Here is a 16,361-nt window from a genome sequence, read left to right on the forward strand (position 1 = left end):
AGATGCAAATGGATCAAACTCTGTCTGGTTCTTCGCAACAGAAGACTTTGCCATTTAGTGATCCAGCGGCCTTCATGCAACTCTCCTGTAATGGATATGCAGGTCATCGATTCATGGGTTGAATTCAGGCATATAAACACCACTCTTTCTAAACTAAATGCCTGGCCTGGCGCCAGCCTGGCTGGATTTAAATTATTTACGATACCTGTGCGAGCCTCAAAGGAGAAACGAAACACATTCCACAACACACACACACATATAAGCACACACACACACACAAACAAACCTTTCTTAACGTTCTTTACCTTCGTCATTTTATTAATAAGATGTATTTTGAATAGGTTTGTGTATTGCATAAAAATGGTTAATCCTTTTATGCGAGGATTATAAGTTGCTGACATGAAAATGGGAAATGTTTTTGGAATTAATGTTCTCAAATAGAATCTGAGTGTAACCCTACCCCCCTTAGCAGCTCATAAAACTTTATGATCCCACTGGGAAACAGGACAAAAAAAGAGAATAGTACCCTTTTATTCTCTCAATGTATTATAAATGTATTGATTATTGCCTAGTAGATGTTTCCCCATATAAATTGGAGTATCTGCAGTTTTATCGTGTGTTAATCAAACTTTAAATGTGTGTAATTCTGCATTTGAATTTAACTTAATGTTTTGATCATTTATATATTATTTTTGGTATCTGTTTAATCGTCATGCTTTGACGGACTCACTTATATAAAGGAAATTAATGAAAAATTTATTAATCTGGAATTACGAACTTGCTAGAATATCACTGCTGAAATCTGATAAGCCATAACTTATGAGAGTGGGTGTTTCCCCAGAGACAAAGGAACTTTTTCCCGCTTCAGATCGCGGATGTTCATTGGTTGTTCACACGAACAGAGGCGTGAACCATTTCAAGCCATAAGAGCTGACCCAGGAAGTTCCTCCCTCTTTTTTCTCTTAGTCCTTCTTCGCTTCCACGCTTCTGACCCTGCTGGTCTTTCTTCGCGGCCTCGGTCCGCTCTCCTATCGCTGGCCCTCTCAGCAAGGCGGCTGAGAGGACAGCCGTTCTCATGGCTCCTTCAGGAGCTTTCATCTCGTTGTTTGTTTCTTTTCCTTACTAAGTTTATTCTCCTATTCGCCTCTCCACATGAGGAAGACGAATTCTGAAACACTGCTTTGTTGGATCTTTCAAATATCGCGCGATTCCGCAGCAACCCGCGGAAGACACGAAAGAACACGCCTTGCCACAAAGGACCACGCTGCTCCAGCTCACGCTGCTCCAGCGCACGCTTGTCTGGCAAGTCTCAAAACACCACACTCACACGCACGCTAGACCCATGCAAGTATCTGTGACGAGTGGGGCGGGGCCGAGAGACGTGAGAACGAGGAGTGAGTCCAGGTGTAGTGATTGGAGATGAGCTACACCTGCGACCCACCACCGGTCTCGAGTCCCACGTAGGAGATGGAAGGATATAAAACTGGAGCAACGACCGTGAAGTACGAGAGAGGACCAGGCCTGGGATTTCAGTTGTGTTTTGGTTTTTATTTGAGCGCACCAGTCGTCCGTGAGGGGCTGGTGCGCTGTTTTGTGTTAATTTTGAATAATTAAAATGTGATTTGATTGTGCGCCGGTTCCCACCTCCTTCTTCCCGATGAATATGGAGATAATATTATTACAGTGGTGCCGAAGCTCGGGAGAAGGAGGGACGCGCTGCTGAAGATCCCTCGCCGCTGTGGTGAATCCGCGGTGCCATCGAGCTGGCGATGAAGTGTGCCGCTATTGAATGCTCGAAGCGGTGGGCTGGAGCGAGTTGCCGGGGACGGGCGAGCTCGCTGCCGGCCGCCCGTGATGTTGAGGGGCGGTTGCCATCCGTGAGGGAGCGGAGGAGTCGGCGGCATTCGCCAGTGGGCCGGAGCCTGCTGCCATCCGCCGGAACGGGGAGGAGCAGGGAACGGGGACTCCTGCCGGCTGCCCAAAACCGGAGGAGCCGTCGCCGTCCACCGGGCGGCGGAGGATTGTCGTGCTGTCCGCCGAGGGCCGTCCAGTGCCACCGCCAGGCACCGCGGAGGAGATCACCCAGCTGGTGGAGGGCCGAGCAGGAGTGCGTCTGGGAACCGGAATTTTTTTTTTCCTCTCTCCCCTCTCTCATCTCTGTCGCTCCTCCTTCCAACTCCTTTTCTCTCGCCTCGTCTGTCCTACCCCCAGGTTCCCGCAGGTCCCTGTGAGCGGTCCCCCACGGAGGGAGAGGGGGGGAGAGTAGAGCGCAGTCTCGAGGGTACCCCCTGGCCTGCGAGGGGTGATGAGGGTATGTGGCAAGTGGGGCGGGGCCGAGGGAAGTGGGAACAAGGAGTGAGGCCGGCGGGATGATTGGGAAATCAGCGACACCTGCGCCCCACCGCCAGTCTCGAGTCCCACGTAGGAGATGGAAGGATACAAGACTGGAGCGACGATAGTGAAGGACGAGAGAGGACCAGGGGCCTCATGTACAAAGACTTGCGTTGAATTCATACTAAAACATTGCGTACGGACAAAGCTGTAAATGTGCGTACGCACAAAAAAAAACAGATGTATGAATCTCTGCGTACGAAGGATTCCACGCATATTCTCTTTGTACATCCCAATTAACGTAAAATTGAGTGCACATGCACGAGCACAACGCCCCACCCAGTCTCCTCCCCTAATTAAATCAATTTAAATATGGTAATGAGTCCACTTTGGCAAAAGATAGCAGTAAGAAAATGGCTAAGGCAAGCGGCAAGAAACGAAACTTTACGGAAAGTGAATTGGAGGTGCTACTATCGGAGGTAGAGACTAGAAAACATATTTTATTTGGAACGTTGTCCTCTGGAATTAATAACAAAAGGAAAAAATATGAGTGGGAGAGTTTGGCTGAAGCCGTCAATGCGGTGGGATCTGAAAGTCGCACTATAAATGAGCTTAAAAAGAAATGGTCTGATATAAAGGTGGACGTTAAACGGAGAACTGCTGCGCACCGACAAAGTGTGGGCAGGACAGGCAGTGGTAAAGGGGTCGATGAACTTACACCCTTTGAGCAGAGAGTTGCCTCAATTATGGGTGAAACTTTACTCTCTGGAGTAGTATCTTCTGCTGTGGGAGACTCCGATTTACAGGATTGCGACGAAGGTAACCAATTTCTCATTTGTTTTTACTTTGGTACATATAGCGTACCTATATTTCATTGTCAAATGCATTCAGTGTAGCGAACCAAAAGTATACACCAGAGATTTTACGGATCCATTTCATTTATTGCAAATGTGTGTGCCCCTTAAAAATGGAACGTACTTAAATTACAGTTAACATTTGCCTTTTTATTTAGACCCATATGGCGCAACTGCCGAAACATCCACTTCCCTGTAATTTCACTGTTAGTACATCCGACCGTGAGCGTGAAAGCTGGCGTACGCAAAGTTTTTGTGCGTACGCAAGGTTGATACATGAGACCCCAGGTCTGGGCCATTATTTTATGTTTGCTTTTTATTTTGTGCGCACCAGTCATCCGTGAGGGGTGGGTGCGCTGTTTTGTGTTTATTTTTGTTATTAAAGTTTCATTTTGATTGTGCGCCGGTTCCCGCATCCTTCTTCCCGATGAGTATGGAGATTTTATTATTACAGTATCATTCTCTATGGAGATTTAAGTGCTGCTTAAAGTTTGTCTATGATTTGATTCGTTTGTCTCTCTCTCATCCTTTCTCTCTCATTCTCTCTCTCTCTCTCTCTCGTTTGGATTCCGTTATGTCTTGTACAAAGTTTACTGTCTGTATTGTCGTACGCCTATTTACTCTGTGTGATTTGTAGTTTGATGTATTATTAGTTCAATTATTAAAAAACAATATATATTCATGATTGCCTCTGAACAGCTCACATTACGAGTCAATGAAATGTCTGATCTTTAGCTACACGATCTTTACTTTTTAGTAGACAATTTTATAATGATAGGATAATGTTTTCATAGCCAGAGAATATTTTCCTTGAATTATAAGAAGTGATAACTTTATTGAAAGTTGATAAGTTAATCTTACGGCCGTTTGCTGGACAAACCACTGTTTGATTTGCAGTAATTTACAGTAAGAGATATCACTATAATTGATATGAAGAATGGAATATTGACATATTAATGAGTAAATTACAGTGCCCTGTAATGAGTTATTGATACAGTACATGCAATTGAGCTATTTTTCATCTTCAATAATTTTAATGTAACTGTCATATGAGATATATGTATTAATCATATTCCTGATTAATTATTCAAATTCCCTATATATCATTTGAGTTAATAATTATGTACAACCCAGTGCGGCTAAACTCCACCGAATTGACCGCCCAAGCATCTCAGCTGGCATCAACAACAGCATCAGCTGAACCGACTGACCACTCTAACAGAGGAGCTAGTTCAAGCATTGCAAAGGTATCCGTCATTCAAATAAACCTTCGCCATTAATGACTTCCTTGGTCAGCCCACGCCTCGCCTTCCAAGAATGGTTTGACAGAATTCTGACTATGTGTAGGGGTTTCCTGTTACAGTGCTCTCTTTTCTTCAATCAACAGCCGCTATTATACCCCACGGAATCCAGCCGTATAGCATTTGTTTGTTCCGGCAGGGCGTTAGAGTGGACAATAGCAGTCTGGAGGACGGATGGTTCCGCTTTCCCCTTGTTCGAGGCATTCCTTCAACAGTTCTGTGAGGTATTTGAACATTCTACGGAGAGAGGAGATGCTGGAGAGCAGCTATTAAGCCTTACTCAAGGGAGGAGCTCAGCTGCGGAGTATGCTCTCTCATTTCCACACTCGCAGGAACCAATGCAACTAGGAACGACCCACATCACGCCCGAGGAATGCGAATGTCGTGGATCTTGCTTTAATCTACCAGCTCAGTTAATCACTCAGAACAAAGTATTTCTGACTTCAGCACTCGTAGATTCGGGGGCAGCGGGGAATTTCATTTCAAGTGAGTTTGTTACTCAGTGCCAATTGACCCTCACTGCCTGCAACTCACTCTTGGCAGTGGAGGTTCTAGATGGATGACCCCTCGGTGACGGGAGGATTCTCCAGATCACAGAGGAAGCCAAGCTCCTCATTGGAAACTTGCATACAGAAACCATATGATTCTATGTCATCAGTTCATCCACTCACTCCATTATCATTGGACTACCCTGGCTGTGCACCCATAACCCTCACATCTCCTGGAGAGAGAATCAAATTATCCAGTGGGACCCCTCTTGTCAAGTTCGCGGTTTGTCCAAGATTTCAAGAATCCACAGCAAGGCCTCTGACCCCTCTGTTCCGGACGTTAACAGCCTAAATGTGCCAGTCGAGTACTCTGACTTAATCGAGGCCTTCATCAAGAGAAAAGCATCTCAATTACCTGAACACCGCACTGTAGACTGCATTATTGACCTAATGCCCGGTACCACACCGCCTAAGGGAAGAATCTTCCCTCTGTCACAACCAGAATCTGAAGCAATGAAGCGCTACATCGAGGAAGAATCGGCCAAGGGCTTCATCAGACCTTCGTTTTCACCAGCTTCAGCCGGGTTCTTGTTTGTTAAAAAGAAGGATGGGGGATTGTGGCCCTGTATTGACTATCGTTGCCTGAATTATATCATTGTGAAATTTCACTTCAGCGCACACTTGTACATTAAATCCTTCTGTTTTCAATAAAAGTAGATCCGTGTTGTTTTTCTCAGCAGTATTCCCATGGTGGTCACAAAAACAGACAACCATGAAAAAAGAAAATGCCGCTGACCAGATTACTATAAAAGCATCATTTGGATTGTCAGTTCTTCCTTAGAGCTTCCTGATGATGTGTATTCGCTCTGATACCTCAAACTGCAATGGAGGGAGCTCAGAGTTCCACATGATCGGCTGCCTAACGCATCTCATCTGCATATTCGCGTCGGCCCTGAGCCTCCGCTCTACACACGTCAGGTCTGCTTCACCAGCCTGCGGTAGTGGGGCATGACTTTACTCTCCGGAAGGTAAAGTGCAATTTCCAGAGCCACCAAGATAGTGAACTCAAAAACAATCAGCTCCCGATGGCTGATACGAAACCTCTCCTCCAATTTCTGGAGACAAAGAAAAACAAAAAGATATATATTAGATATAAAAAGATATACAAACACTGACAACTTTGACAGGGTGAGTGCATTTTTGCCTGAAAAAACATGAAGCAGCACCAGAGTTTTAAACAATAATATTAAGAAAGTTTCTTGAGCATTAAATCAGCATTTTAGAATGATTTCTGAAGATCATGTAACACTGAAGACTGGTGTAATTCAGCTAAAAATTCAGCTTTGACTCACAGGACTAAATTACATTTTAAAATAGATTAAAATACAAAAGTTATGAGAAAATGGAACAATAATTCACAATATTACGGTTTCTCATTAAATAAATGCCGCCTTTTGAGCAGAAGACACTAATCATCCCATCTTCAAACTTTTGAACTGTCGTGTATGTGTGTTGTCAGGAAAATGTGTGTCGGAGCATCACTCACATCAATCTAACCCTAACTCACTGAACGGATTTCTCTCTTCAAACTGATGAAAAGACGGAAAAACAGAGATGTCGGGAGACATAAAGAGAACAGATGACAACGACGACAAACTAAAAATCATATTCACGCAAATGTAACTTAAGTACTTCAATCAGTTATTTGAATTTATTCAGTGAGTTTTCATAAGGTTTTAAGGTGTCTTTTGAAAAAGTTTGGTTTCATCTGGTTATTGCATACATATTCGTACATACATATTTAAAATATAAGTGTACCTTCTGATTTTGCTCAGTGTGAGTTTGATGTGTGGGAATGAGCCTGTCCTCCAACAAAAAACGACCATATCCGTCGTTTGTGCAAGCACCTTATTACGTCCTATATTTAGGTTTTAAAGTTAAGCGCCCTCTAGCGGGGGTAAAAATAATGACAGTATCCCATTGCGTCTGTCGTCATGAAATGACGTATAACGTCATTACCAATCAAAACGCACGTTTATTTCCTACATATTTTCCAACTTATTCGTTCGAATGACCACAACTAACCCCACCCCTAAACCTAACCCTCACAGAAATCACATGCTAAATTATGATTTATTGACCATTTACATTTTCGTGCACGTCCGTTCCTGTGATCGAACCCACGATAGCATGATTACATTTTAAGGTATAAAACAACAATCTACCAACTGAGCTACACGAAACACAAATCAGAGTGCAAATAAAAGATTAGAAAACATTAATATGAAAACGACCTTTTGCCGATAGGGGCATAATTGTAGTATACGTTCTGATGGGTCATATTTCAGGGATTTGGACAAACGACCTATACGAGCGTATTGGTTGGAGGACAGGTTAAGGCAACCACAGCGAGAGAAAGAGAGTGACAGAACAATCACCAAATTTACATTAGTAAGATAATCAGATTTTTTTTTTTATTACAGTTTATTACAGTGTCAGTAACAACATCAGCTGGATAAGTTATCTTTTCCATGTCTGTAGGTCAGACCACCCTGCTTTCAGCAGTGGCTTAATCACACAGATAGCCATTCATCCCCAGTGTAACAATATAAAACTTCATAATCATCGGGAAGAAGGAGGTGGAAACTGGCGGACACTGAATTCAAAACTTTAATAATAAAATATACACAAACAAAAACCAATCACAAAGCCCAGGCCTGGTCCTCTCTCGTCCTTCACTGTCGTCGCTCCTCTTTTGTATCCTTCCAGTCTCCTCCGTGGGACTCGAGAACGGTGAGTGGAGCAGGTGTTGCTCATTTCCCGAATCACTCCACAGGCCACTGGTATTAATTTTGCGTTCCTGGGTATGCTTTTTTTAAATTCTCAAATACAGGCAGAAACAGAAATTTCTTCTAAAAAATAAACACAACGGTATATCATTCACCCTCCTTCATCTAGAGAATAACATTTGTTTTCAGCAGCAAGGAGAGTGTCAGGTGTGCCTTCCTGTTGACATGAGAGATGGTTTCTATATAAAATCTTACACTGTCAGCAGATCGCGCCACTAGTGTTTGGCCAACTCAGAGACAGCTTTTCATCCTACTCTTACCATGTGCAGAACAAGAGTGACTCAATTCATTGTCACAGACTCAATGCTTCAACGAGTTGCAGAACTAACTGACTGTGACACTCTTAATGTGAAGCAAGTTGTCATCCATAACAATATACACAGTTATTTTCTGGTTTTAGATAGTCTCAGTCATTTCTGGTCAAAAACAGCTTTAAGGGGAACACATAAACTTTTTTTACATAATCCATTCACAATTTGAAGAAGGGGGAAAAAAAACTTAAATGTTGTTTTTATATTAAATCTAAAAATATTAAATGCATTATTATTCAATTGTTACGGCATTAATAATTAACTTTTTAATAAAATATTCAATTTGTAGGCTGTTTGTGCCTGGGCTTAATTATTATAAATATATTTTTTCAATGACATGAGACTGTCTGACTCCCTGCACTTGCTACACTTTACACTTCAGTACAGTAAAAGGCCTACAGTTTGTCATAATAGTCATTTTATAATAAATTTAAAAGCAAGACTAAAGCAAAAAGCAAAAACCTAGTGAGTTGAAATGGCAACTGCTAATGAGTGATCCTCTACTGGTTATAATGCTAATTTCATGAAAATTTCATCTTAAGGAGTCTTTTTTTCCACTATAGGAGACATTTTTGACATCTTTTTACATATATTCGTGAATTTGATTCATTCAAAATGAATCTTTAAAGTGAATAGCATTGGAAATTAATAAAGGCTTTAAAATATTAAGTGTTTTAAAAACTATGAAGGTATTGATTATCAAGAAAGCCATTACGAAATCTCGAGATAAGCCTAAAATTACGATAGTGACAAATATTGTTAAATAACATGAAACTCTCAGGTTTCATTAAGAATATTTTATTTTGTGTTTAAAAAATGAACGAAGGTTGGCTCAACATGAGAGTGAATAAATGATGACAGAATTTTCATCTTTGGGTGAACAATTACTTACTGCTTACTTAGACAAGGGCTGAAAGCTAATTTAGAAGAATTGACCATTTGCACAGAGCTTTCTTTAGAACTTCCACATAAAGATAAGCCAGCTTGTAAACTTGCAGCGAAGAGTCATTTGATGTTGTGGTAGAGACTCTTGAGACCCTCACAGAAACCTCTCCTGTCTCGTTCTTGTCAGAAACTGAGAAACTAAATAATTGCAAAACTGTAAAGAATGATAGCGGCATTGACATACAGATTTCTGTCTCTCCACTGACAGTTCACATGATTTTGACACTTCAAAAAGTTCATAAATACATCATAAAATTAATTCATATGAATTAGAGCAGATCCAAGCATTTCAAGTCCTCTATAGACACTTGACAGATTTAGGTTTTTATTCAAACACAAAAATTAATCAACACACATAGGCTACATAAGATTCAAGATTCAAGATTTTTATTTGTCACATACACAATTATATAGAGCATATATTACCAGCAGTGAAATGTGAGTCAGGTCCGCTCTATGGACAGTGCAATTATTATTAAATTGTTGAAGAGTACAACACATATGAAAATATACATAAATATAGCTATAAAAGAATGAAATAAAAGTAAACAATAAAAATATAAAAATTTCATATGAAAAATGTGTACAAAAAGATGTATACTGTAGAATTAAATATAAAATGGAAAATAATGTGCATGAAAGTACACTACGTATAGTCTTATACAGTATATTAACATATGTAGGGATGTAGAAGAGGCAAATGTGCAAACAGGTTGACACTTTCAGTATGTCAATGTGAGGAATTTAATAATGAATATCTTACTGATAAAGTGAATATTAAGTGGAGACATGAAGATGTTAAGGCCTGGGGGAAGAAACTCCTCCTAAACTCTTACATAAAGCAAGAAGCTCAATATTTTTTTTGATGGAAGCATCTTTGCAATGTTTTGAATTTCTTCGAGTTTAGTTGGAATGAACTTAATACTTCTGTGATCAAGCTGCTACTTGTTGGACTATTCAAACTACTTTTATGTCTGTCATTATTTTAAATGCCATATCTCTCAGTGATAATGATAAGACCTGTAAGATGGTTAATTCACTGTAAAGTCATGTATATTTATAGCACAAACAAATTAGACTCCGATGGGACAGATGTGACAAATGACTCAAGTGTATAATGTATACATTGTCCTCTGTGATCAGTTGTTTTAAATTTCTATAATAAAATAATGGATTGCGTCAAATCAGTTACAAAACATGCTCATTCAGACTTGTTAGAGTAATGACTAACACTTTAAATTACGTGTCCATGTTAATACTATAATATTTAACTACAAAAATAAAATAAAAAAATAAAATGTGCAATTATATTGAGCTCCAGAAAAAAAAAATATACACGTTAATTCCATATTGTTCAACAAAATTACTCATTATTTACATAATAAGTAAAATAATACTAAAGTGTGATGATCACCTCAGAACCTTGCAATCATGACGCCCAAATATGCAGTCAAGGTGTAGGTACATTTAGACACAGGGCCAAATGGACTGTCTTTCACAGAGAAGTCCATGTAAACTATCAGAATACATTACCAGTCTCTCTCGAGCGCACTGCCTCTAAAGTGACCCCCTTCAGAAACCCGTACAGAACCCACCGCGGTCGAGACTCCAGCGAAGAGCCGCAGCTCTGCACTGACAGCAGGGTCGGAGACTTCCGCGCTCCGAGCGGAGTGGGCTGCAGACTGCACGGGGACAGAAGATTGCTCTGCGAGGAGAACAAGCCCCTCTCCCTCTCCAGGAACATCTCGGTACTCCCGGCGTCACTGAACCTAGAATCCGACGGCAGAACCAGGATGGGCGGGACGTTGAGCAGTCCGAGTCTGGGGACAGAGAGGCTGGGGAAGGTCCCATAGCTACTCGCCCCAGCGGACAGTCCGCTCACAGTCGCTTCGATGTCAGAGCACTGAAACTCGGCATCACTTGGACCCGCTGCGCTCACATTGTTCCGCACAGGACGTCCGTCCAAAGATATATTAGTGAGAAAGAAAAGCGCAGCTTGTCTCCTCCGCGAATCTATACTTTTCCGCAGATGCTCTCTGTGCAGTTTGCCAGTGCACGGGTTCAGAGTGCTCTGCGTACTGCACGCAGCAGCAGCCATTCTCAAGTAAACACTAAACAGCCCCGCTGCTGCTCAGCTCTGTTTCTACCCCGGCGCTACTCGCCCAGACACGCCCACTCTCATCTGATTGGCTTAGGGTACAGGATTTTAGTAAATGAGCGTGTGCGGATTTCATTGACTGATAAGTCATGGAGCGTTTGAAATAACTTCACAGGTGCGCTCTGACAGAAGAGAGCAAATTAACGACTGCAGTCTTTAGATGCAGTTTCTGCTGCTTTGTTATTATATATTCATATTTCAGAGAGTCAGTACAACATTGTTTGTACTTTTTGTTTTCCTTCTGCATTATGTAAAACTTGCTGCAAATTGGAATGACCCTGTGAATGTGTTTCCTTGTGGTGAGATTATAACATTTCATAAGGTGACATGGTGGAAAAGATAAAAATCTCATGCAAATTTAGTGTGTTGGAAAGAGGTTGATGTAGGTGAGTGTTAATATTTCACAAAACCAATAGGGTCTTTTGAGAATGGCAGCAAAATATGCTTCTATATATGAAGAGTTCAGATGCAAAAGCCTCTAAATGCCATCTGAAATTTTCATCTGAAATTTGGATTTTTATCAGGCTCCTATATTTATGTTCAGTTATTTTACTTTAATAGCCTGGAAAAGGACCTGCATATTGCAATTAAAGTAAAATGACTCAACCTAAGCATAGGAGGTTGATAAAAATCCTAATTTTACATGAAAATTTCAGATGTCACTTAGAGGCTTTTGCATCTGAACTCTTCATATACACAAACCTATTACACATACCAATTATACATTTACATATGTACCCACCCCCACCACCATTCGCATTTTTGGGTAAAACAATGATATATTTAAAGAAAACAAAACAGAACATTAAATAAACAAAGAAGTCATGGAAATAAGAAACAACTGAAAGAAAATTACATGATTGATTTCTTACAAACTACAGGAATGTGCAGGATTTCTTCCTTTATAATAATTTATTTTATTTTATTTATTTAATAAATTTGTAGACTTTTTAACTTAAATTAAGCCATTGCAATTTACTTAGTGTCTTTCTTTTCAGTTGTTCTGTTCGCGCAATATATGAGGTAGAGACATAGGTAATACAGGTTTATTTATAGATATAGGCAGACTTTTATTCCTGCTGCTTTTGTGTGAACAATCTTAATGAATGACTTATCACATACTGTACATCATTACAAATGAACATTGGAAGCCTGTCAATATCCACAGTACAGCTGGAAAAATGTCAGTTTACAATAAACAGATCACACATTTTCAGCTCATGGATTAACAGAAGGATAATGTTGCTTTACAAAGGGAACTCCACTTACCAGTATGTCCATGGAGGCACCGATAGTTTGTTGATACCATAATTTACAATGAGGATTTTGAGATTTTTTGGAACACATTGAAATTCAGCGGTGGTGCAGTTGCATGTGGATATGATCGGCGCGGGACAGTCCTGTCATCAGCAGCATCAACTGAAAATCAGACAATTCTAATGCAATGATTCTATAATACATTTTTACAACATTGCAATGAGCCTATAAATGAGTAAAAAATTAATATATTTAGTTATAACTATAAGCCTACAAATAAATAATATTTATATACACACACCACCTTTAATGCATTTATTTACTGCAGTATAATGAGAAGAATAACAGAGTGCAGTAAACAGTAAAGCAGTGTATTCACAATAAGAAAATACATTAAAATAATATGGTAAGACACACCAATCGTCTCTAGGTTACGTTTGTAACCCTAGTTCCTCGAGGGAACGAGACGCTGCGTCAAAAGCGCTTTGGGGAACGCGCCCAGCGTGCGCGACTCTGAATATCGTGTGAAATCAGACCAATGGAAGAGCGTGACGTCACCGGCGGAGTGACGTAAGCGACCAGGAAGCTATAAAAGCACGTGCCACGCAGCTGGCGTCAGCTTCGAGTACCAGCAAGCGCCGGCAGGGGTGCCGGGGGGTATGGCTCCGAGACGCAGCGTCTCGTTCCCTCGAGGAACTAGGGTTACATACGTAACCTAGAGACGTTCCTCTTCAGGAACTCGAGCTGCGTCAAAAGCGCTTTGGGGAACGAGTACCAACGCCGCCAGACTACCAAACCCCTGCCTAGTGTGTATCCGAAGAGCACAGCTTAGGTCAGGAGGACTGAAGCGCCTGGAGTGACTGGCATGTCTAGGCCATAGAATCTTACAAACGTGGAGGGCGTGGACCATCCCGCAGCGTTGCAGATGTCCAGCATGGATACACCTGCTAAGAAGGCCTTGGAGGCCGCCATACCCCGGGTAGAGTGAGCCTTGGCTCCCGACAGCGGGGGACGACCAGAGGACTCATAGGAAGCGTTGATAGCCTCGACTATCCAACGACTGATAGTCTGCTTAGAAGCAGGAAAACCCCTCTTGGGGGGACCGTAGCATACAAGCAATTGATCGGTCTTTCTCCACAGGGCAGCTCTGTGGGTGTATGCGTCCAGCGCTCTAACTGGACACATACAATTTAGCTTCGCCTGGTCGGGCTCCCGAAAGGGAGGAGGACAGAAGGCCTGCAGTACGACAGGTTGTGGTGTAACAGAGGGAACCTTAGGAACATATCCCGCTCGAGGGTATATGAACGCTTTAGTCATGCCTGGTGCAAATTCAAGATAAGTAGGGGCCACAGAGAGGGCCTGGAGGTCTCCTACTCTCCGCAGAGAGGTGATAGCCAACAGAAAGGAGGTTTTAAGTGTAAGATGTCTGTCTGAGATATCTTGAATAGGTTCAAATGGGGGTCTGCACATTGCCTCTAACACCACGACCAGGTCCCACGGGGGAATACGGGACCGTACTGGAGGTTTCAGCCTCAGCGCACCGCGGAGGAAACGTGTAACTAGGGGGTGTCTTCCCAAAGACTGGCCATCGAGAAGGGCGTGGTAGGCCGCAATAGCCGCCACGTAAACCTTCAGCGTGGAGTGGGTCAACCCTGCAGAGAGCCTAGCCTGTAGAAACTCCAGAACTGTACCAATCGGGCAGTTTGCTGGGTCTAGCTGGCGGTCTCTGCACCATGAGGTGAAGAGTTTCCACCTCAGGGCGTACAGTTTCCTCGTTGAGGGAGCTCTGGATTGGAGAAGGGTCTCAACAACCTCGGTTGAGAGACCGGCTGCTAAAAGTTGTGCCCCCTCAGGGGCCACACCCACAGCTTCCACAACTCCGGGCGAGGGTGAATTATCGTACCCTGCGCCTGCGAGAGGAGGTCTCTCCTGATCGGTATCTCCCACGGAGAGCCGTCGAGGAGCGAGACTAGATCTGAGAACCATACTCGGCCCGGCCAGAACGGGGCTACTAACAACAGACGGACCCCGTCCCGGCGCACTCTCGCCAGAACTCCCGGGAGCAGAGCAATAGGGGGAAATGCGTACAGACGAAGCCTCGGCCAGGTCTGTACCATAGCGTCCAGTCCCAGAGGAGCTGGATGAACTAGAGAGAACCAAAGGGGGCATTGAGACGTCTCTTGAGATGCAAATAGGTCTACTTGAGCCCTGCCAAATATTCTCCATATCTGCTTCACTACTTGTGGGTGAAGTTTCCATTCCCCGGGCCTCGGCCCCTGCCTCGACAGTATGTCTGCTCCTACATTTTGTTTCCCAGGAATATATACTGCTCTTAGTGAGAGGAGTTTGCTCTGGGACCACACCAGGATCTGGTGCGCCAGCTTGTACAAAGGGCGCGAACGCAGACCTCCCTGGTGGTTGATATAGGAGACCACCGATGTGTTGTCGGTGCGCACCAACACATGGTGACCCCTTAGGTCTGGGAGGAAGTGCTTCAGTGCACGAAAAACTGCTAGCATTTCTAGACAATTGATATGCCATGTTCGATGGCGATCGCTCCACAGACCACGGGCAGGGTGGCCACTCATGACTGCACCCCAACCAGTGAGGGACGCATCTGTCGCTAGCGTTACACGGCGACAAAGAGCTCCCAGCACCGGGCCCTGTTTCAAGAACCAAGGTTTCTTCCATACATCTAAGGCACGTAGGCAGCGCCGCGTGACCTTGATAGTGCGAAGTAGATTGCCCCTCGGGGAAAATCCCTTGGTCTTGAGCCACCACTGCAGGGGCCTCATGTACAGCAGGCCAAGAGGTATCACGTTGGACGCAGCTGCCATCAGACCCAACAATCTCTGAAATTGTTTGACAGTGAGTGACTGGCCTTCTTTGACTCTCTCGACTGAGATGCGGATCGACTCGATACGAGCAGGGGACAATCGTGCCTGCATCGTGGTCGAATCCCATACTACGCCTAGATAGGTGGTTCTCTGAACCAGATAAAGCACACTCTTCTTGGCGTTCAGTCTCAAACCCAGCTCCCCCATATGTGCGAGGACGACATCTCGATGCCGAACCGCAGCCTGCTCTGACTGAGCTAAGATCAACCAATCGTCGATATAGTTGAGAATGCGGATGCCCTGCATGCGCAGGGGGACCAGAGCCGCGTCTACACATTTTGTGAACGTGCGGGGTGAGAGTGCAAGGCCGAAGGGAAGTACTCGATATTGGTAAGCTTCGCCCCCGAAAGCGAACCTCAGAAACTTCCTGTGATGTGGAAGGATGGATATATGAAAATATGCGTCTTTGAGATCTATCGTGACAAACCAGTCCTGGGACCTGATCTGCGCTACAACTTGCTTGATTGTGAGCATTCTGAATTTTAGTCTCATAACTGAACGATTTAAGACCCTCAAGTCTATAATCGGACGCAGCCCCCCATCCTTCTTGGGAACTATGAAATACCGGCTGTAAAAACCGGACTCCCTGTCTTGAGGAGGGACCACCTCGATGGCCTCCTTCTCTAATAGGGTTTTCACTTCCTGTTCCATAACCAGACCCTGCCTGAGGCCGACTACTGTCTGGACGACCCCATTGAATACTGGCGGCACGGAGCCGAACTGAATGCGGTAGCCTTTTTCTACTGTGTGCAGGACCCATCGAGATACATTTGGCAGTAGTTTCCACGCTGCTAAATAATCTACTAAGGGAATCAGTCTCTCGAGACTGATCTCTGGTGTAAGAGGCCCCCGCAGGGGCGGCGAGCGTCTCAGCCCCGCTACGCGCACGGGCGGAAGATACTGAGAGCGATGCTCGCTGGGACCTGCTGCGCCCTGGATCACTGGCAGGGTTAGCAGACCGGCCCCCAGA

At 43.5% G+C, this 16,361-nt stretch overlaps 1 protein-coding gene across 2 annotated transcripts in view; it reads right to left on the reverse strand.

The window, feature by feature from the left end:
• Nucleotides 1–5,781: 5,781 nt before the first annotated feature.
• The window catches only part of LOC127944838 (CDK5 and ABL1 enzyme substrate 2-like), a 72,157-nt gene continuing 61,577 nt past the window's right edge, over nt 5,782–16,361 (reverse strand). The window contains exon 10 of one of the 2 annotated variants that reach the window (XR_008150464.1): nt 5,782–5,847. Coding sequence is in view for 1 of the 2 variants with exons in the window: in XM_052541146.1 (XP_052397106.1) it covers nt 5,949–6,089 (141 nt within the window). In the remaining variant the exon portion in view is untranslated. Of the gene's footprint in view, nt 5,848–5,923; nt 6,090–16,361 lie in introns of those variants that run through there. The other variant, XM_052541146.1, reaches the window with a different exon arrangement.

This window comes from Carassius gibelio, chromosome A23 (genome assembly GCF_023724105.1).
Source record: "Carassius gibelio isolate Cgi1373 ecotype wild population from Czech Republic chromosome A23, carGib1.2-hapl.c, whole genome shotgun sequence".
NCBI classification, from domain to species: Eukaryota; Metazoa; Chordata; class Actinopteri; order Cypriniformes; family Cyprinidae; genus Carassius; species Carassius gibelio.